This window comes from Molothrus ater, chromosome 11 (genome assembly GCF_012460135.2).
Source record: "Molothrus ater isolate BHLD 08-10-18 breed brown headed cowbird chromosome 11, BPBGC_Mater_1.1, whole genome shotgun sequence".
NCBI classification, from domain to species: domain Eukaryota; kingdom Metazoa; phylum Chordata; class Aves; order Passeriformes; family Icteridae; genus Molothrus; species Molothrus ater.
The window spans coordinates 14,279,077-14,302,453 of NC_050488.2; the positions used below are offsets into that span (position 1 = coordinate 14,279,077).

The following is a 23,377-nucleotide window of genomic DNA, read 5'->3' on the forward strand; positions in this document are numbered from 1 at the left end:
GGTTTGCTGAAAAGCTTCTGGTTGAGAGCTGGTTGTGGGGCTAAAGTAAAGGCTGGATGCTCTCAGTAGGGGAGAGGAAAAACTGGGAATTCTGGAGGAGATACTTCCTGGGAAGGAAGGAATAGCCTGAGTTGTGGTTTTGGGCATGGCTCTGTGCCCTTGGTGAAAAAACATGATGACACTCATTATGGTGATTTCTAATGCACGATTAAAGGAGATGCATTTCAGTTGCACCTCTTTCCTCTGCTTGTCCCCTTGCTGAGAGTGTTGGCTGGGAGGTGATGGCTCTTCCTTTATGGCAGGTCTCACACTGCAGGCTTTCAAGTTCCCTCCTTATTTATCACTGTTAATCTTTGTGCCTATGTACTTGCAAACCGTTTTCATTTACAACTCTGTTAATTAGGCCAAAAAGCAGGTCAGCATTCTCTCCTGTTCTCCTTAATATATTTGTTTTCACAAATTGACCTGAGGTGATTAATGCTGATTTTCAGTGCTGTGCTACGTGTAAGGGCAGCAACTTCTTGTGTGTACAGAGGAAGTGTCTCATTTAGGATGAAGGAGCACTATTTAAGTTGCAGTGAAAACATTTATTTTGTGGCACATATTTAACAAGTCAATTCATAGTGAAGTTGAGCTTTCTTCTTTGCAGTGAGCTCAGCAAGAATTGATTCAATCAAAGTTTTTATTAACTTTTCTTGTCATTAGGTACCTAAATACCTTTGCAAATCTATCCTCCATGTATGATATGCCCTGATCACATTGGAAGTGAGTGGCAGGGTGGAAACTTGCATCATTCTCCTGTTACTCCCTGTGCTCCATCATGCTCAGCACATCACTCTGCACCCAGGGAGGGTCTCCCTGCCCCAGTGCTCAGGTGTCACCCCTATAATCTGTCACTCTCTGGGGAATAGGTGAACATGCAAAGCTGAATTCCAAGGAGGCTGGTGATACTTGGTGCTTTGTTTATGCTGCAAATTGGGAGAACTAAGATTAATGGCATGTTTTACAAAGCCTTGTGCAGCAAGAAAAGATCTAGTTTTTCTATTTATTATATTTTCAGACTGTTATTTTGCCATTACATCTGCTTGCTGCATTATTTTTCAGTGTCCAAAAACATGGCTTCTTTCCCAGATGTGAGCACTCTTTATTTCCTCTGGGTTCTGATTTTAGCTTATTTAATTGTGGCCGGGATTGTGCATTTGCTTGCCATTTCCCTGCTCTGCCCTTCTGTAGATCTCACAGTAACTCTGTTAAAACTAATGGAGTACTTCAGGGCTATGGTGCTGCAATCAACAAAATCTAACCTGTCTTTAATTTAAGTTACAACTGCATAAATAAACTGTCCCCACTTCTACTTGAGGTCTTCCAAAGAAGCCTACATCAGTGATGTTTGAAGATACTTATGCCTGCTTCCAATTCCTTTCTTTGAACCCTTGATATAAAAGCTGATGTGTCTATGCCTCCTACATACTCCCCCCTTCATTATTTTTCTCCTGGAAGATTAACATGTGTTATAGGTTTGCATCAGAACCACTTAAGCTCTTTTTTCCTTTCCAGTTTGCCTGACTCCAGCCAAAGTCTGGAATTCCTTTCTGCTCTGCAGTTAGTTTATTTCACCTCTGTGTCCACTTTAGATTATGGCAGTAATTTAGGAAAAGTAATTAAAATAAACACTGTGGGTTTTTCCTAAGCCATACATGAAGTGGGAGAGGGGCAGCTCAGGTCTGTGTTTTGCCACATAATGTGATGGTGGCTGTGTGAGCTGTCTGGGTCTGCTATTGCTACTGCTGGTTGCACCTTTGAAATGCTTCTGCCAGTGTCTTGTATGGGTTAAGAATTACTCATTATGTTCAGTCAATATCCATCCCTCTCTTCTTGTCCAATCTCACCTGTCAGTGGGGTGATTGAAATAACTGCTTGGGTTGTGAATTCCAAATAGGGTTCAAGACAGGAGGGAAGGGCTGAGATGGCTGGCATGGACAAATGGTGATGGGTCTGTCTGTGTGGCAACAGAGCTTCATGTGTCATGGCTCTGTGCTTTTGGGAAGGGTGCAGGAATAATGTATGGCAGTGCTTTAAATGCAAGGAGTGATGGATAACCTGACCTGAGGGGGATCAGTTTAGGGCTGAGCTAGAGCTGCTGCATAGATCTGCTTGTGGCAGTTGCTGAAATGAAACGAAATAAAAATGTTGTTTGTTTTTGACAGCTTTTTGCAATCTTTGCATTTGCAACATGCGGCGGGTACTCTGGAGAGCTGCGCCTCAGTGTGGACTGTGCAAACAAGTCTGAGAGTGACCTCAGCATCGACATAGCCTTTGCCTACCCCTTCAGGTAAGTCCCAGAGTGACCTCAGCATCGACATAGCCTTTGCCTACCCCTTCAGGTAAGTCCCAGAGTGACCTCAGCATCGACATAGCCTTTGCCTACCCCTTCAGGTAAGTCCCAGAGTGACCTCAGCATTGGCATAGCCTTTGCCTACCCCTTCAGGTCAGTCCCAGAGTGACCTCAGCATCGACATAGCCTTTGCCTACCCCTTCAGGTAACCCCGGCCGTGCGCTTTGCCTCTCGGGGCTGGGCTGGCCCAGCTGCACGGTGGCTCCTTCACTTACAGCACATTTCAGTCAAGAACCAGTCTGGGGCTCCAGAATTTTCCTCTGGTGTGCAGGAGGAAGGAGTTTGGCTACTCATTTGGCTATCCACCTGGTGTGGATGGGGCCGTGGAACTGCTGGGAATGGGAGCTCAGCGGGAGAGAATTCATGATTGTCAGATTCCAGAGCCCTGTGGAGGCCAGGAAAGCTGGGGGAGTGGAAAATGGGAGGCAAGGAAAAATGAAACACCACAATCATCTCAAGATGAAAAACTGTGCTGTAGCCATTAACTTAAGCTGGAAATGAGAGAGGTTTCCCATCCATTGCAGTAGCAAGGATATGAAATAGCTGCTCCAAGGGAATCATCCCAAGATGAAAAACTGTAGTGTACCCACTAACTTCAGCTGGAAATGAAAGAGGTTTCCCATCCACTGCAGTAACAAGGATCTGAAATGGTTGCTCCAAGGGACGGGGAAGCAAAAAGCCAAAATGAGCTTGAACCATAATTTTGAAATGTTTTTTGAAAATTTTATTAATTGCCTGTTTGGATCTCTTGGTGTCTGAATGCTTTAAAACCTAGTGATTTAGGAAAACAGTTTTCATAAGGTTTTTTATGTTTTTAAGTACATCTGAAAACTGTAGTGTAGTTATACATATATATATAATAATATATACTAATATAAATAATGTTCTTGCCATTTAAGATCCTGCTTCAAAAGAGCATCTACAGTCTTTTTTTTTAGATATGTCAAGTCCACTGCAGAAACCACTCAGTTTTGTATAAGTGATTTCTTCAAGGAACTGAGATGATTAAGAAAAGAATGCATAATTCAATCTCAAGTCTAGTACACTATGACTCTAAAATCAGTTTTCTTCCTTGGGAAATCACATGCTGTTTTGCTTATGATTGCTATGCACAGACCAGACTTGAAAGCATCTATTTCTTTAACATGTTCTAAGATACAGCAAATTCCAAACAGTGGGAACTGAATTTGATTCCTTGAAATGTTGTTCTTGCTTGCCATACATTTATTACTCCAAAAAGTCACACTTCCTGGTATTACAAATGTTTATTTTTTGGCTTGAATATGTCCACATTTTCTTTCATTTCTGCTTAGCATGCGTAGGAGAGATCCTGAAAATTGAGTATGTGAGTTTGTAATTTGATTCGCTTCCAAATAGGTCATTTCTCCAACATTCATTACAAATACACCCTGTAGTGAGGTGCTTTTAGTTTGCATGATTATAAAATAGTGTTTTATTTTAAAAGTTAATAAAACAGAGAGAAGGAGCCCTGAAGTGTCTCCTGGTGTTTCACCAGGCACATCAACCATTGTTTCTAGAAGGAAGTGGCTGGATCTGCAATTTCCCACAGTTTTGCTTATTGGAAAACTGGAAGTAATTGATGGGTAATGTAACATTCCAGCATGTTGCAGAGATGATGCAGAACAGGGTTTATTTGTGGGAGGGATCCAGCTGAGGCTGTAGCTGGCTCTTGAACTCAGCATGCGCAGATGGGATGTATGTACAGTGGGGCAGTTGGTACAAATACACCTGGAATGTGCAGGTGAGAGGGGAGATGACACTTAGCTGCTGTTTCAGGAGAAGCATGAATATACCCAGATTTTGTGCAATTTGGGATTTTGTTTGCAAGCCTGAGGTATATGCAAGTGTCCAGAGATGTGGAAATTATATGGGGCAGCAGATGTGTGCCTGGAAAATCTGCTACTTTGGAACTTGGTGTCATCTCAGTGTTTTATCTAAATATTCCTGTGACTTTCTCATGTGTTTGCTATTTTTGCTTTTCTCCACAGAATGGAGATGGGGTGCTCTAAAAACAGAAGTGAGGTTAGTTGGGAAAGGTAACATCTCAGAGCAGTGAATAAGCTTGGAAAAGGCAGCTCAGAAAAGCTGAGGCTCTGATCAAGACTCAGGCTGAGGATCATCTCCCTGCATGGGCTTGTAGGCATTGTTAGGTAGGATGAATTTCCCACTAGTTGTCTTGCATTCAGGTCCATCTTCCCATGGCATTTTCCTTTCAAATGCCTTCAGAGTCCTGATTATTGGCTGTCAGCTGGGGGAGGTGTAGGTGGAAGGAGAGAAACTGCTGAGCATCTGACACTCCGCTGCTGTTGGGGCTGTCAGCAGTGACACTGAAGCAGTCAAAATACCTGAGTGCTGCTTTTTTATTAGCTGCACCTTCCAGCATGACTTGAAACAAAGAAAGTCATGCTACCAGCTGCTTTCATTTCTCTTGCTGGGAATTTGAGGCTTTATTTTCTTCTCCCAAAAAATGAACTGCTAGACCTTGGCCAATAGATGACAAATGTCAAGAGCTTAAAGCTGGTAAACAAAGTGGTAAGGCTGAACAGGACAACTGGGCAAAGCAGGAAGGCTTGGGTGTTTTGGAAATGAGATTAAAGGAACGTGAAAACATTTCTATTAAAGGAAGATCAGAATGGGGATGGAGTTTTCCAGACTGAAAGGACGGACATTGCACTTGTTACCTCATGCTTCCAGGGCCAATCACCTGAGCTAAAGACAAGGAGGATGCAGGAGGGCAAAACCAGGGCTGGGGGGGTGTGGGGGTGATTCGTGTGGCCCCAGGCCAGTCTTGAATGCACAGAAGCAGCACTGCACTCCAGAGCAGGTAGCTCCAAATGCTCCCAAAACAAAGGAGCATCTTCACACCTGCTTATTAAGATTTTTCTCAGCCCTAACCTACAAATTGCGAAAGTCTCCAGCAAGAAATAAAAATTAGTCCAAGAGAAATAATTAATACAATTATATAGGAAGTCTTGAAACATACCTTTAAACTAAGATTAATTTTTTCTTGGTTTTATTTAAAGTTATGGCTTTATGGAAGTTATGCTTGGCTCCTGTGTTGTCTTACTGCTGTTGGAACTCTGGTAGCAGGAAATTGTGGAGCACCAAAAGGAAAACCCAAAGAAACGTTTTTCACAAGATTCTGCTTCTCATTTCTGCTGGAATCACTTTCTTAGTTAGTTCTGGACCTGGATTAATTTGCCCTTTGAAAAGGAGGAAGTGAGGAAAAGCATAAAAGTGTACTAATCACTAGCCACTACCAGAGTGACCTGGTGCAGTGGTGCTTCTGCCCTGCTGGGAGACAGGATAGGATCCCTGGGAGAAAAGCCCTGCCTGTGCAGGGTGGCTGTGTCAGGAGCATGAGGAGGATGAGCCATTCCCACCTGAGCTTCTGCTCTGAGCTCATGCTGCTGGGGTGCAGTAACTACTGAAGAGTCCCCCCAGTACTGACAGAATTGACCCCAAATCTGGCTCCACCATCTCTCCTGGAACAGATGAGATGGATGCTTTTCCATTACTCTGATTCATTTAAGCTTCCTGCAGCTCACATCCATGACCCTGTAGTCACCCTGCAGTGTGGAAATTAACCTGAAGTCTAAACCCTAATATCCTCCTACAGTGTGTCCTGGAGCTCTGCCATACTCTTCTGCAGAGCTTGCCAGACTCTTCCATGCCTAATCTGATATTTATAAAGATGTTTTAAATATTCACCTGAGGTTTTTTTCTCATTTTGGCCTGATTCTAGTTTTATCACAGAACGTTTCTTCCTCCCTCATGTTTTAAAGCACAAATCAGCCATTCTTCTGGATACCTGTATATGCATTTTAGAAGTTTGACAAGTTCAAATATGGAATCAATTTCTCTGGCCCTACAGTAGCAGTTTGTCTCTACCATTAGGATCTGTGTTTGATGCAGTCTCTTGCAAATTTGGCACACATTAGGATGTTCATTAAATTGACCCTCACCCAGGCAATGATTCTTTGAGGGGGTGGAAAAAAAATTCAGTGTCTTGGGATTATTTGTTACTCTCACAGTCCATCACCCTTTCAGATTGGATTTGTCACTTATCCAAGTGCCCTGAAGCAATATGTTTTGTCTGTAATAAGAGTCCTAGTGAAGGTCCTATTTGTTTATTATTTTCTGTGATCCCAGAAATATTTTTATCATGTACTTGGTTTTTCCTTGGGCTCACTTTGATAATAAGTGGTAGAACAGTACACCTACTGGGTACATACTTGTTATTGATATTCACTATTTTAAGATGCTTTTTCACCAGTCCTCCTAAAAGCAAGTATTTTTGTTTGCTTAACTTACTGAGTCTGTACTGAAGACTTTTTGCTACATAATTATTCCTATCACAAACTTGATGTTTTACTTGCAACTGGCAGAGTTGCACTGAAACATTTTCAACCACTGATTTAAATGAACCTGTGCACCTCAGAGTGCTCTTGTGATGATGTGCTGGGAGAGGTGCCCTGTGCTGAGGCCATCGCTGCTCTTTGTGGTTGTGCCCTGTCCATTCCAGGCAGGAATGCTGTGCCAGGGCCTGGCTCTGGGTGGTGCTGGTGGGGTCTGTGCCTCGTGGGAGTCCCATGAGCAGAGCTGTTGTGCAGGTTGGACCTGCAGGGCAAGGGGGAGGGAAAACCATCTCCATGCAAGCCCCTAAGTTAAGTCTTGAGGCAGACCCTGGACTAAAATCTCTTTGCCTGTAGCTTTTGGGGATGCTTTAAGCCTACATACAGAGTCTATCCCCAGGTTAAATGCTGCATGGGAAATAATTTGGAGCTTCTCTTGTCTTTTCTTGGGGCATTCATCCTGAAAGCTACTTGGAAAGTATTGACCTGGAGGATGACATTGTTAAACTTTAAACACTCTCACCTAAGCCAGTGGTTAGGTGAAGTGTGTGCAGAGGTGTTAGGAGCACTGAGCCACAGTTACCAGAAGGACAGAGTAGGATTTCCTGGTGGTGCTAACGTGAGACCCTGATGAAAATATAAACCAGCAGTATTCTTTGCACATCTTTGTATCACAGCAGTGAGCAAAAGAAATGTTTTCCATTTTATTCTCAATCACCTATTAGTATCTTTTCAGTGTGCTAGTAAAGTTGTCTCTTCAAGTGGTCCTTCCTTCTGAAGGAAAATGAAATTATGTTTTATGGGAGCTTTTCATTCACTTTAAGCATCTCATTTGAATAAAGACATTCCCATTGAGCACCCTTGAAAGTGTTCACCTCATCTGCATGCTATGGGCAGTGTAGTCTTCCATTTGAAATATGACAGCCAGATCTAAATTGCCTACTTAGAAGCTACAAATGATAACTAAGGAGAAAACATCTAAGTTTTTGAGCTTTGCATCTATCTTTCTTTGGAAAAGGCCTCTGCTAATGTTAACACATTTCTCTTCCAGTGTGTACTATCCTTCTATTTTTTGTCATCCATTTGTAAATCTTTCTTCAGAATTCAGTGAAAAACATTCTGGCTGAAAGATTATGAATGTCTGTAATGGCTGGGAGACTGAGAGCTGCTGATAAATAGAAATTCTTTCCACTAAGTAGTTGCCTGCAGTGCTGACTTTCAGACAGCTGTGGTGGGCTCTGCTCCCAGACTTCTTGGGAGGTTGGAGATAGGAAAGAATAAAGTCACAGAGTCAGCTGAACTCCTTAAGGTTTGTGTTTTATTTTGGATATCTTCACCTTACAGAAGATGCCCCTTCTGCAAAACCAAACTGTGGTCTCCTGAACCTCCTGTGCATAGACAGGAGCAGAAGCAGGGCAGCAGGAGCTGTGCACTGGCTTCAGGTGTGAGCTGTGCCAAAGTGCAGATGCCCCAGTTCCCAGGCAGATTTGGCAGAGCTCCTGGGAAGGTGAGAGGTGCTGGTTAAACTTTGCATGGCCCATTCCAGCTTAATGAAGGCATAAATCTCCACCCTGGAACTTCTTTGAACAAAACTTGGTGCTCCTGAGAAGCAGATTTTGCTCAAGCAGGAGTTGCAGGGACGATTGGATGGAGTTCATGAGCTGTGCCACAGTGTGGTCCCTTCTGGGTCTGCAGTAGTGAAAGCTGCATTAGTTCAGTCCCTTTTCTTGCCAAACTGTGACTGCCTCATCTGGCACTACAGATCTGGGGTTAGCAGCTGAACTGATGAGGAAAACTGTTCAGTAATGCATCAGCTAAGCTGGAGATTTTCACCAATATCCCTGTTATATAAACTGGCTGTGTAGGATGGGCACTGAGGGCTCAGTCATGGCTTTAATTATTTTTCACAACTGTTTCAAACTCTGACCTCAGCAGTGCTTTTTATACCTGATTTTGACCTCTTAATGAATAATTTGCCTAACCAGAACTTCTGCTGTTAGTGGAAAGAGGAAATTGTGTGAATGAGGAAGATAATGTTGCATCCTGCTGGGTAAAATTCAGCAAATACTTCAGGTTACAAATATCTATAATTGTGACACCTTCACCAAGTATCTGCATATTTTATATGACTTAACAATGCAAACTGAAGCATTAAGATATATTTTTAACTGGGAAATAGACCTTTTTTCTCAGTTGTGATTCTTACATTCTGGTAATTTATAGGGCAATCCAGAAAACTGCAGCTCAATTTTTCAAAAATCTCCCAATGGAAAGCCAGTTAAAAGATTTTCTGCCATTCTGACGTGAATGCAAGACCTTTGTGAGCTATTTAAAGTATGGCCCCAGCACTTCCCTGGCAGTGAAGGCATCAGAGACCTTGGTCAAGTCTCTGTACTGAAGCAAGTCTGGAAGCAGCCTGAACATGGAGCTTGCAAAGCCAAACTGAGCACTGATCAATGAGCTGTTGCTTTAGTTAGAGCTGTTTGCTCTTAGATTGTCTCCTGGGCTGGGGAAGAGGTGATCCAGGTCTGCAGAATAAGGATTTTCTTTTCAGCTTTGAATGAACATAGTTTGTAATAGGAAAGAATATTTCACATTTTTATGACTGGCTCTAGTGATTAAAGAGTGCATCCCATAGTTCAGAGCCCTGATGTGATTTTTGCTTGCTTGTGCATGGCTACAGACTACTGAAGTAATTGAAAACTGCAAATCAGTGTTCTCCAATTTCCACAAGTCTTCAAGGACCACACTGAGTGTGAAGTACTGTCTTTAGAAAAAGAGAAAATGGAAGAAAATGGGCTTTTTTACTTGGACAGCTGTGGTCTGCAGTAACAGCTGTCCATGAGTACAGTGTACAGTGTAATTCCTATTGTCAGAGTTTGATGGAACTACTGCTGGTTTGATTAAAACAGGTAAAAATATGGATGACTTTGTGACTTTTCTAGTTTTGAGGGCCTCCTCCTGACCCCAGTTACAGCCTTCAAAAGCCACTTTGTAGAAATCGTCAAGATTGCCAAAGAATGGTCATTACTGCCAGTTTGCACTTTTGGAACTGTGGATAAAGGCAAGTGAGGAACCAGGAGTCACCCTTTGTTCCTGCATGAGATCTATAGAAATCTGATGAAATCAGATTTACCAGAAATCTGATAAAACCACATCTTCAGCTTCTCTTTGGGGCTGACCCTGTGCATGTGGTCCTCATCACAACTGTGTTGTCAAAGCAAGAGACCACCCACCATCCCCACAATTTCATGGCTGGTCTGAATAGCTTGGCTTCTGGCTCAAACTGTTTTGTAAACAGCCCAGAAGCTGCAGCCCAGGGATGGCAGAGTCTCTGCTCATTCAGGGCTGTCAGCAGGGACTCAGTGCTTGAGGAGGTCAGGGGAGGAAGATTTGTAAAGCCATGAAGTGTGCATTTAATTGCAAGGACAGTTGTTAACCAAGGACAAGCTGATGGGTCCAGGCAGTATTTTTGTGATGGGGCAGCAGCTCTGCAGACAAGATGACTTCTCCAGATGTTGAGGTCATCTCAGTTGCTGCTGTCATCAGTGTTCTGCTTCTGCTCTGTAGCTTTTAATCCCTTAAAACTCAGAACAAACATCTTTGAATGCTGAACTGGGGCCATAGAGGAGGCTTGTCTTGGCTCACAGCTCTTCAGACTGGTCAGCTCTTGTCTTGGTGTCCATGTACAAACTTTGCAAGAACACAGAGCTCATGGGCACGCAGCTGGAGGGGGAAGGAAAGACGTAGGAAATTTCTGGAGATGGTGTCTGCTGCAGATAAGGGAGAACAGCTTCTTAAAACTTTGCAAATTGCAGAGCTTTTCTTTTGGCACTTGAAAATTGGATTTTTCCTGAATTTGGATGCTCCATACTGGCTGATTTTTCTTCATAGAGGCTATATTTTATGTTAAACACTGTTTTAGTGCCAGAAAAATTCTTCATTAATTCTTTAGGCCAAATTTGTTCTCTAAGTGGAAGTTGATTTTGGATTTGTTGCAGCTTTTTCACCATTTGAATTTTTAATATGTATTCATGAATAGTCTCTGCAGTATTGTTCAGTGATGGTGTTTTATCTGTGCCTGCCACAAAGGCTTTTTCTAAAAGTCAGAATTTAGGGAACTTCCCTTGCAAATTTATTTTTGCACATTTTCATGCTGTCAGTACAGAAGCAACCAAAGCAGCCACCCTTTGGCTTTGCTTTGTTTGGCATTTGATCCCACACCCTGTATGGCACATGGTGACCCAGCTGGGGGACAATCAAACACATGCCCTTCCCCTTTTTCCTTCTCCAAAATGTGCATTTGATGTGCAGGAGCCCTGAAGATTTCCCCAGGACTGTAGGAGATGGGGTGCATGGGATGTCTTTGGTCTCCTCTCACACCTGGATTCTACATTAATTTATTTTCCAGGAGATAAATGCAATATTTTTCATTCAGTAGACTCTGGAGAGGATGTGCATCCAAGCCCATGCAGCACAGCCCCACTCAGTGCCTGTCCTCTGTGGTTTCACACCTCCTGGGCTATTCAAGGTGTGAAGGGGATGGCAATTTGTCTGCAGGTCCAACAGCAGACCCACAAATCTGCTCAGCCTGTGCTGCAGCCCACCAGCTCCCCAAGGAAAGGATTTGTCATATCCTTCCAAATGTACATACTGTGACTGGGAGTTTCATTGGAGTCATCCCATAAAACTCTCCAGAGAACTCAATTTGATTTCTTTAGGTACATTAGGACAAGAGACTTGAGAAAAAATTATAGTTAAATACAAAGTAATATTGAAATACAGCAGAAAGGAGTAAATGTTGCTGCATCCCCTGTAATAGCTCTTGTATTTATAGCAGTTGGTCTGGGGGGTGAAATTGCTGCTTTCAGGGTCTGTAGATCTGGATGAAAATGTGTGTAATGCTTGTCACAGGGTGAAGAATTTATGCTTTCAGGTGGGTCTGGCTGAACACCAGGTGATGCCCAAGCATTTGGAATACTTTTCCATGGAGTTCATAGCCCACTGGATGGTGGAAGGGAAGGTGAACTGGGGTGGTGTGAGCAGCTGCAGGATGTGTTGGGGTGCAGGAATGGCAGATCAGCAGACCCACACTGCTCCATGCAGAAACACTGCCCAGGGATTGGATACATCCACTTCTCAGGAATGGTCTTATTATATTCAATGGCTTTTCTTTGTGATTTCTACTGCTCATGTTTCATCTGTAGGTGTTTAGATTTCTGTAGATCTTTCTCCAAATGGAAGCTTTTGTTTGGCTCTGACAGGAGTTTCTTAGTTTGGGAGCTGTTTCCTGTGTCTGTCCAGAAGAGAGGGCAGCAGGAGGGACATGAGAGCCATGGGTTCAGCCAGGATATCATGATGGGACCAGGTAAACGTGGATAGTTATTTATGTGGTGATGTAAATGTATGCCAGTAGCATTTCCAGGTCCTATATTTTGCCTTGCTCCATGAACGTGATGGCTTTTTTTAAAGATAATTAAGGGTTACCTTCCTTCAGAAATAGTAGCAAAGTTTCCCAGAGACTAGAAAGCAGTTTGTCCCAAGAAAATAGCCCAGTGAAGGGAAATCAGAGTATATTGCCACTAGTGTGTACCACAAGGAATGCAAGTGCCCAATCTGGGAAGGTATCTGGGCTGTGCAGACTGGTGGAGCATGTCTGTGAGCACTGTGCTCTGCTTGCACAGCATGTGTTCCTGAGAAGAGCTGTGAAATTATCTTGGGAGATAAATCTGGGTCTTGGATAAAGGCTTGGAAGTGGGGTTGGGATCACCCACTCAGCTTAACAAGCACTCCCAGCAGCATGTGTTCTATAATGAGCCTTTTTGTTGGCTTTTTGGTGCTACGATGGAGTAGTAGGGTTTGCACTCCTGCTACGTGCACAGCCTGAGGAGGCTCCTTCCCAGGGCTGGCACCACTCCAGATGTTCCTTCCCCCAGGAATGTTGTGCAGGCTGTTTCCCTAGAGCTTTTTGCACACAATCACTGGGAATGGGTCCTGCAGGGGATCTCAAGCTGGGGTATGGCACTGCTGCCTTCTGCCCACCACCAGTGCTGTCCCTGTTCCAGTGCCTTCAGAACCCACCCTCAAAGGGGGTGTGTAGCTTCTCTTCCTGGAGGCCTGAGCACCTCAGAGGGTCTCAGACTCACTGTCTTACCAGGAGAAATTAAATGTGGGGTAGAGGGACCCATGAGGTGCCCAGCTGTGGGTAGGTGTCGTGGTGAACCTGCTCTGAGCTGCCTGCACTGGGGGAATTGCCCCTGTGCCAGGGCAGCACACACTGTGGTGTGCTGGGACAGCAGCTTTGCCTGGAGAACTGTAGGGAAATAGTGCTGGCCAAACACCTGCTGCACAGCTATGTGCTAGACAGGGCTGGGAACCTGGCAAGCTAGGAAATTGAAAGTATTGGGAGGGAGATATTTTTAATTATTTTGACTGGACATAAACCAGAAAAGAGTGTAGGTTGCTGCAGGTTTCCTGGTTAGCTTCCCAGCAGCAACTTCTGGGGTTTTTTTTTTGGTCATGCTGCTCTGGACATGGATTTGGATGGGTATAAGCCACTAAAATCAGCTGTGACAAAGGGGAGATCTTTAGGATGTTCAGATGTCCAGGATAGGAGCTAGGAATAAATGTTTGCAATATGATGTATGTATTTGTGTGAAATGACTGGTAGTTTTGAATAATTCTAGAGTGATGTAGGCTTTGGAATTCATTTTTTGGTAGTAAATGGAGAGGATTTATTGGGCGGACAGAAGTTCAAAGTGAAATATTTTCAAATACTCTGATCAGCCAACTCTTTTCCTTCGTCTTCTAGAAAGGAAAGAAGCAAAAGACCGGGCTTGGATTGCTGAGTCAGATGGTGAATTTTAATTTTGCTTTCTGTCTCCAGATAAAAATGAACAGATTTTTAGGGGCAGGTATGTGGTGGAAATTAATGTGCTGCTGCTCTGTAGGGGAGGAGGGTACTGAAGGCACCTTTGGGTGCTGGGGAGTCTGGAATGGTATTGTTTTTGGGGCAGCTGGTAGAGTGAGGTGTGGAAAACTGCTGGGATAGTTAGGAAGGATGGATAAAGATCTCAGTTCTGAAAGGCTGTGGTAGGTGCAGGCAGCACTGAGGTGTGTGTCGTGGCAGATGGGCAATGTGAAGGTAAGGGATGGGAATACTTGAGTAAGGTAATTTCTTCATTAGGAAAAGAGCTGTTGGAGAGCAGCTTGGGGTGAGAAACAGTCTTGTCATTGTTAGCAAAAGGGTAAAAACCTCTGATTTTACCAGAATAGCACAAGGTGCAAAAGAGCCAGGGAGCAGTCACCTCCAGGTAGCTGCTGTCCTGATGAGGGGCAAACCCCATCTCATCCCCACAGTTGTCCAGAGCTTGAATGACATCTCAGCTATTTGACTTTGAAGGGCTGGAGAGAACTTCAGCATTAATAGCTTCAAGGTGTTCAAATGTGGTATTAACAGGATTTCTTCCTGACACTAACTTCAGCAGATGCCTGGGTGCAAAGGTTCAGATCCTATGGGAATCGCTGGGTGATGGTTTTGATGCTGCAGGGTCCCCCCACTCAGAAGTTTGTCCCTGAAGAGCAGATCTGGGAGGAGGAAGAGAATGAGAATGCAGAGCTCACTCCATCCATCTTCCTGAAGCCTGGAAGGAAATCTGGTCCTTGCTGTGTGAGCAGCCTTGCAGATAGCCAGGATTTAATGCCAAACATTCTGGAATGCCCAGCTCTGGGGAAAGTGTTCTTTGCAGTGAGAAGAGCAGGCTGGAAGAGTGTGGGAAGAGTCAGTGGACCCCAGTGACCTTAAAGAAAAGACTTTTCATTTGCAGACAGATGTCTGCTTTGACCTGACTATTAGAGATGACTTTCAAAGTGTTTTTCTTAATGTAGGAAATATCTCTAGAGAAGTTTTACAGGAATGATAAGCTCTGTTGTGTGAGGAAAGGCTCCCATTTATTTGTATTCTTCCACTAAGCCTACAAAAAAAATCCATATTTGCTGCCTCAAAAGGTACATCTGCCCAGGGACTGGCTGGCTGGAGGCACTGGTGTCCAAGCACACCAGCATAATCCTCTGAAATGATGGAACTCCAGCTTTTCCAGGGCTAACTAAAAGAAATTCCTTTACTGTGTATCCCAGAGAAAGGAAGATGTAAGCCCTTGTCACATTTTTGTGCCTGGGCAGAGCAGTTTGACTTGCTGAGGGGCTCTGTGCATGTCAGCATTTCGCTACTGTATTTTGAAATTTCATTTCCCCCTCATTTTGGAGATTATCAGCCAAGATAAACATTTCCCAAGAAACCCCTCCACAAGCACTACTGCAATAACTCATTTCTAGTGATTTATTTCTCTCAGGGATTTGCAGACAATAAAGACAATTGACAGTTAGAGTTCCAGAAACAAGTTGGGGGGAAATACAGCCCAGTGAAAAGATAATGGATCTCTGGGTTTTTGCAAGCACGTGTGTGGGTGTTGCAGATTTTATTCCAGCATGTTGTAGACAAGTTGGAGGGTGGATTACAAGATGCTATTTTCAGAAAATAGGACAGCCTGCCAAAACAGAGCTTTTTTTTTTTTTTTTGCCTGTTTTTCACTAGATCCTGCTAAAGGAATGGAGAAACACTAACCCCCATTGAAAATTTTTGGAGGCAGAACTTTATCTGCTATTTATTAATCCACACACCAATTAAAGCCCATGAGAGGAAATCTGTGCTGGTTCATCAATAACATTTGAGCACACTGTTGTGTTAATTGTGTGTTCTGTTGGCTTCAAGGCTAAGCCCTGTGTGCATTGTTGAAGGGAGTGAATCAGACAATATTAGATCACTCACCCTTCTGCTGGCGGAGTGAGACAGGTCTTTGGGGAGGTTGGCTCTGATAATTTTCATGCTCAAGGATCATCTGGGGAATCAAGCTGCTCAAAAGAAAAAAAAAAAAAGGAGGGCTATGAGTAAAAGAAAGCTGTGGCTTCAGTATTGTACTGAGGAAGCTCAGGAAGAAAAGGGAACTTCATGTTCACATGGAGAGAGCACAACTTTTGCTCCCCCATGCACATGTAACAGCTGTAGCTTTGTTCGATGTGTCTGGCTTCATGTATTCTTTTCAGAGCAAGGGTAATTAGCATCTGAAAATGTAACTGCTCTTCGCTGCTGTGGAACAATGTGAAAATCCCCTTTTTCACTGTAAAACATTCCTGCCCTCCTTTGATCTTGTCAAGCTAGACAATACAGCTGTCTTGTCGTCATATTTCCCACGGCAATGGAAAGTTTGCCAAGTGGTGGAAGAAGCCTCAGAAGCCCTTAATTACTGTGACTTCATCAGTGAAACTTGACTGCTTTGGTGGACTTACTTCAGACTGAAGTGAATCTGAGGGAATTTGGGCCTGGACGGCTTGGCCATGGCAGATGCTGTTAACAAAAGGATGGTGCTGGTAACAATGGGCAGCGAGGATGACCTTAGTGCAGTTCTGCTGAGTGTGGGATGCAAGGTCACATTCCAAAGTCAGGAGCTTTATTTCTGAATTAATAGCAATACTCAGTGCAGGACAAGGCAAAAAAAAAAAAAACAAACAGAACCCTGGAGGAACTTACAGGGAGAAAGTTTTCCCTAATTAAGTAAATTCATTACTGTTGTGTTCCTTATTTGCATTGCCCATCAATCAGTGAAAATCGTTCCTGTTAATGCAGCCTAAGAAATGTTAACAAAGTGCAAAGGGTGTGATTGCAAAGGGTCACTCTTGGGGCTCCTGATTTTGTTTAGCAAATGGAGAGTCAAAGGTGGAATAGAGGGATGGTGCTGGAAATTGGAAAAGCAGCAGAAGGAAGACACTGGCCAAGGGTGACTTGAAGGAAAAGGTGGGGTGTAAACAAAGAGAGATAAGAGAAGATGAAAGAAGAGTAAGTCAGAGGAAGTAAAAGACAGAACAGGTAGAATTGTATCAAAAGTGAGAGGCAGAGGCAATTAGTGTTTTGTGAGTCATCCCCAAGCTATCCTGCCCCCAGAAAGGCTGACTCAGCAACATCACTGGGGAAGAAATCAGAGCTTTCTCTTGGAGATGCCATTCCAGATCAAAAAGGCTTTGATTAGTGAAACTGGATTTTCTGTCAGTGATCCTCCCCTGCCTTAAAGAAACTTTTCAGATGTATCATGTACAGTCAGCATCCACCCTAAGCACCGCAGGGCTTGGCTCCCTCACTCCTCTTGCCTGTCACAGCTCCTCTTCCCAGGTCTGAATCATGGTCTATTTTGGGGCCCTTTGCACAACAGAGATCTCGGTTGTTTTGACAGAGGTGAGGTAGCCACAAGAGGCACCAATTACTGCACATCCTCTTAGAGACCAAGGAAATCTAAAAGGAAAAGCAAGTGAATAAAAATAACTTGATGGAGGGGGGTTTCTGTGATCTCGTATCCCTGACAGGTGCCTGACCACAAAAGCACTGCTGGGAAGGTACAAGTGGGGTGTTAATATATGAACATTTTTTTCTGGCTTATGATTCAGAACTAAGGTGCAGTCAGGAAAACAGAGATTAGCAAATGAAAATGGTTTCAGTTCCTTTACCATGTTTTGTAAAGGCTGGTGGTTGTTGATGATGAGACTGGGCTGTGTTGACAGTGGACAGTCAGAGGGGCAGGGGTGGGCAGCAACTCCAAGTCTGAATCTTGGTAGAAATATTCCCTAAGCTATTTCCTTTTTTGTATGCACAGGACTTTGAGCTGCTACTTGCAGCACGTGTTGTGAGTCTGTGTTTCAGGGCTCCTGGGGAGGCGAAGAAAACTCTGCTGTAAAGCCAGCGAAGTCAGGAAACTGATCACTGGCATTAGGATCTCTCTCATGTGTTCAGATTTCATCAGGCTTTGCTGGCTTTGCACTGGAAAGGTGATTCAGCCACTGTTCATCTCTGCAATCTGGGCAAACTTGGTTTTTGTTTTCATCCCACCACTACTACAATGACAGGGAATAAAACCTCTGAGGCAAATAACTGGTGTTTTTCATCAACCACTGATGAAAAGGTTCTGCCTACATGTTTGGGTACATTTAATCAGGACCAGCAAAAGCAAAAAGTCATTCAATCCTCCAATGACCATTAATCCATCTTGTGATTTCTGCTGTGGGTACTTTGTTTTCATCTGGGGAATTAACTTTTTATTTAGCCAAATATAGTTATGGCTGCTGCTCCCATTGGCTTGCTGTTGCACACTTTAATTGCCCTTGAGCAGAGGAATGTCTCCCAGAAGGCCTAATCCTTTCTCAGCACCAGATCATCAGTTCTTTAATTGCTGCTGGCTTTGTCCCCTTCACTCAGCCTGTGCAGGGCAGAACAACATGATCCCTCATTGGGCTCCACGTCCCCACTGTGAATCTGGGCCATGCAACAGGACCTGTCAAAATGACCCCTCCATGGATTCTCTTTCTTTTTCTGAATCAGAAATTAAAATTATTACAGAAAAAATCTGTCACAGGAGCTTCCAGACAGAACTATAAATCTATTCGCTCAGTCACTGATAAACAGTCGTGAGTATAAAGTTAGGGCTGAGGTTACCAGGACATGCAGACTTTTTCTTTGATCCAAGTTGTGTATTTCTGCTGCAGCTTGATTTTAAAAGCCTTAATGTAGAAGCACTGTGTGGCTTGCAGCCCTATGGGCTAACAGCCACAGGTAGCTCTGCACCAGACAATTTGATGCAAGGAATTTGTGAACGTCCAAACACAGCTATCCCATGGGCTTAGTCTTGAGGATAAGACCTGTTTTCTACTGCCTGGATTGTAAGAATCTGAGAATCAAATTGTTTTTCATGTTATCCTTTTTCAGTTGTTGCCATGGCAAAACCCCAGAGAGGACGGGGAGTGTTGTACCAAACCACTGGAACATAAACTTTTCTCTGGGATTGATCAAAAGATGTGTTCATGTGCTCAGTCTCACCTTGGCACTCACAGGGCTCTGCCCACAGCTGCCAGTTATTCACAGGGATCAATGTGCATCGGGAGTGAGACTGAGCAAATGTATTCATCTTTATTCAGATAGCAGCTTCCATTTTCTGTGCTTCACCTGCTGCTCTATGGGATGTTTTCCAGGTTGCATCAAGTGAATTTTGAGGCTCCCACTTGTGAAGGCAAGCGCCGGGAAACGCTCGCCTTGATCGGAGACTTCTCCTCCTCGGCAGAGTTCTTCGTCACCATCGCGGTCTTCGCCTTCCTCTACTCGCTGGCTGCCACTGTGGTTTACATCTTCTTCCAGAACAAGTACCGTGAGAACAACAGAGGACCTTTAATTGTAAGTGTTTTCAGCATTTCCAGTGTTTTCAGGCATGGTTTTCACCTCTTCCTTTCTCGGTTGTTGAGGTTTTGGCATGGTCTGGGAGATCCAGGTGTCCTGCTGCCCAAAGCATCTCTATATTCACCTGCTTTTCTGTCTTAATGGTGATGTAATGTTTTAACATCAAAGGTAATGGAGGCTGTATGCAGGAGGAGTTTAGTCCTGTATGTACTCGTGAAATTCTGTGCTTCTCTCCCAGTGCCCACAGTGATGATGATCACACAAATAATGAACAGGTAGTTGAGTTGTAGCAGGATTGGGATCTCAGCCCTATGATGGCAGAGCTTCATTGATGGGGAAAAAAGGAAAGAGGAGATCATCAGAGATTGGCTCTGTTTGACATGATGGAAGCTTCCAGCAGCTTCTTACAGAACCCACCCCTGTGGTCCTCTCCTGCTACCAAAAACCAGGCTGTGGCAAACCAACACTTTGGGACCTTTCCTGTCCTAGAAAATGGTGTGGAAATGTAAGGAAATCCTCACAGAGGAGCCAAAGAATGGGCAAAATAAAGGGGTCCCTGCAGGAAGAGTAAATAAAGTGCCTTGCTTCTTCTTGTTATCAAGTGAGATCTCATTTCAAACTGTTTCATCAAAGGATTTGTTACAGAATTCTTCCATCTTAATTTTCTTGCGAAAAATAATTCTTACTTTTGACCAACCACATTATCCTCTGTAGTAACAGAAAAAGGAAAGAGAAACAATGGTATTGCTATGTCACATCGTGATGTGGCCACTTGCCTTTGTCCAGGACTTTCCTGAAACAGCTGCTGCAGTGTCTGTCACAGGATGCATGGCACAATTTGCTACAGCATTAACATCACATTGATTTAATTTGTTCTGTGTAATGGATTGTAATCGAATCTACAGGTTAAATTCAACCAGTGTCTGTCACCAAAGCCTCTGTTTGCAATTTCACAGTATTTAAACCAAGGCTATATGACCTTATTTTTTCAGAATATAAAGATGCTTTTGAGTTTGTCCTACAGCAAAAGCAGCTCCTGCTGATGAGTGGTTCTGGGAGTGGCTGAGGGTTATGGTCAGGTTATGCCTGACAGGAGGAAAGTCCCATCCTCCCCAGCCAAATGCTCCTGCAACTCCTGTGCACTGCAAGCTCTCTTGTATTTGGTATTTTTAGAAAAAAAAAGGAACCTTTTTTGCCTGGAGCACATCCTTGCTGGTGTCCCTGGATGATCCAGTGCAATGATTGCAGCACCACAGCCTGGCTGAGGACAGGTGTGAGTCCCTCTGTGCAGTGGAGTTGTAGGGAAAATGCAGAGCCCCAGCCAGAGAAAAGGCTGGCAGCTGTAGCCAGGAGGAATTCAGTGGTCAAGGAAAAAGAAAACTTGGAGTGAAAAGCAGCCTCTCAGGGCTGCAGTGCTCACCTAAGGGATGTCACATGCTCTGTGAAGGAGGCAGGCAATGTGTCCTCCAGCTCCAGGCAGATGCTGCTCTGAGCTGACGGGTATCAGATCAGATGTGTGAGTGTGTCTCATCCTCGAGATTGTTCCTTCCAAAGAAAAGTGCTGCAGAAATCTCTGGTGCAGCACGTGTTGGTGCAGGAGGCAGGGCAGCCCTCGTTGTTTCATCACCTGGCAGGATCAGTGCATCAGGCACCTTGTCCAGACTACCAGTTTTTCTCTCTTTGTGAAGAGTTTGAAGATGACAGTTTCATCCATCCTTTCTTCTGCTGCAGTGCCTGATCACAATTTCATGGTTTAAACCATTCCTGTTTTAAGCCTTGTACTTCCTCTTGGCTTCGTATTTTCTCAGTCTGGGATGACATCTGCCTTTAAGCAGCACCCTCTCAGAACTGCCTTTTTCTCCTGACAAATTTTCAGGATTTGAAAAATGAGTATGACAGGAGAAGTCGGGAGAGGAAAAAACCCCTTTCACTTGAAATTTTATAATATTTTTCAAAAGGCCCCTGCACAGGCAGTCACCATCAATGTGTTACCAAATTGCAGAAGCCTGACTGGGTGCAGAAGATACGATTATGAGGAATTTAATGACCATTAAGTCACAAGAAACTTGCAGGGAAAATTTCAGTCACAAATGTTTCAAGTTTATTTTGTTTATACAGATACAGGAAAATGAACTGCATGTGCTGAGATCTCAGCAAAGCATCACTTTAACTGTGGAAAAATATTTTAGCATTCCGTGTGGAGTGAGGCATGATAGCAAGGAAATATTTCCAGTGGGAGAAGCAGATAACTGCTCCCTGCCTGTTTGGATGGCAGGGGTGTGTTTATTCACTATGCAGTAAACCATTTCTGTTGCTAATGGTGCCTGTCAGGTTTTGAGGATAAAAGTCTTCCTTTTGGTCACACAGGGCCCTGGTTGTGTTACTCATCCATTCCCACAGGGAATGATGAGTCCTTGCACTCTACAGCCTCTGCTTCCCTTGCTGGCTCCCTGAGGGATCCTCTGAGGGGTTCATACAGATGGATGAACCTAGGGGAGGACCTTGGATTCCCAGTTTCTGAAGGAACAAGGAGCAGGTTACCAGGGATTCAGTACCTCATAGAAACATGCCATGTGTTTCTGAGCTCTGCAAACCACAGCTGTGATTTTCATTCCACTGTGAACTCCCACATGGTGCACGTGTGCAGTGAGGAGCTGGGGTCTCACCTTGGTGGGTACAACAAGGGCAAGGCTGCTTCTCCAGTGACTGATCAGTGCTCAAGAGACACAAACTTTTTAAAATTAATTAATTGGAGGTGGTGACTTTGATTATAAAGAATGCCATGTACAAAATGCCACCAGATTTCAGTACATGCCCCATCTCTCAGACCAAACCAGCCTAAGCTGGTTCCCACTTGTTTAACACCACATACTTGGGGAGGCACTGCTGGTTTGTGGTGAGAGCAGAGATGAGCTGAGCCCTGGGGCTGCCAGCCCAGGCCCTGTGTTGATGCTCTGCTTCAGGTCTGTGCATTTGGAGCTTCTTGCAAGCAGAGAGTAACCAACCCAGCTGTGCTGAAATTGTAGGGGATCAGGCATGGGATGCTTCCATATGTCTCTCAGAAAAGAAAGAATAGTCACAGTTAATGTGTATCAGTCCCCATCACTCAGCCTTCTTACTTTTCCTATGGTTTCTTTACCCCATATGTGTTCCATTTAAAATCCACATGCTGACAACCCTAAGAGCCTTCAGGTTTGTCTCTGGAAGTTATAGCTTGGCCATGAGGAACCACATGCATTCATGTATAAATGTAAATCACTTAATTAATATTCCAGTCAATTAATATAAAAGTATACAAATATTCAGCCAAGAAGGTGACTGACATAGCCCTGAAAAGAGATATTTCATTTTTATAGTGATTACTTGCTAATCTCATTCTTATGGTGCATAAAGATGCTTATATCTTAAGAAGATGAGATCTTTCCTTTGCATCTGGAGTCCCATGAATAATCACATTATGCAGAAAGGCATTTGGTTCCTTACATATGTTGCAGATTGAGTGAGTTAAGTACACCCAGGTCTGCTCTTTGGACACCTCTTTGATTAAATGTTGTACTTCCTCACCAATGTCCAGTTGTCTGAAAAACAGACAGGAGAAGAATAAAGAGCCATCTATTAAAAAAAAGACTGAATCCTTTACAGTTGAAAAATGAAATTAGGAAGAACCCATTTCTTTGCGTTTCAAAGAGCTGTTTCAGCCTGCTCTTGTCATCTCCTTTTAAAGCACGAGCCAGGGTGACCTTGCTGTACATGCTGGTGCCTCCCAAAAGGCACTGCACTTCCCTGTGAAGCAAGCTTGCAAGGCCTTACACTATTGCAAGAAGCATGTAATTCTCTCAAAGCTTCATTCGGCAGAAAATCTGGGGTGGGACCTGGTTCAAACCAAAAAAGAGCTAAAATGCCACCGTGGGAAGGCGTTTGCTGCCTGCGGCAATCTGCTGCTGGCCGCCTGCCCGGCTGGGACCAGGGCTCTGCCTCTTGCTGGGGTACTTCTGCAATTTCAGGGTGGTTGTGACTGTGAAAGCAAATCCTCTGAGTGGTTTGCCTCTGCTGGGTAAGGAAATCTCCCTGTGTTGCTGCGTGGCTGGCCATGGAGCCTGTTGGCAGTGCTAGACAGGCTCTGACTAGGAGGGTTCGTGGACCTCAGCGTTTGAGGAGCTGCTCCCTTGGAGGCTGTAAATGTGTGACAGGGTTTTCACAAATGGAAAGGTTTTGTAGCATGAGCCCTGCATGGAAGTCAGTTACAAGGCAGCAGCTGCAGCTCTGTGAGGCAGGAGGGTTGCCAGGAGCGCTCTGGTCAGGCCAGAGCTGAGGCTTTGCCTGTTCCCAGCCATG

At 44.1% G+C, this 23,377-nt stretch overlaps 1 protein-coding gene across 1 annotated transcript in view; it reads left to right on the plus strand.

Annotated features, from left to right (window-relative positions):
- SYNPR (synaptoporin) overlaps positions 1-23,377 on the plus strand; it is a 99,201-nt gene that overhangs the window by 69,189 nt on the left and 6,635 nt on the right. The window contains exons 3-4 of the mRNA XM_036390929.2: positions 2,208-2,332; positions 18,841-19,039. Of these exons, the coding sequence (XP_036246822.1) occupies positions 2,208-2,332; positions 18,841-19,039 (324 nt within the window). The remainder of the gene's footprint in view (positions 1-2,207; positions 2,333-18,840; positions 19,040-23,377) is intronic.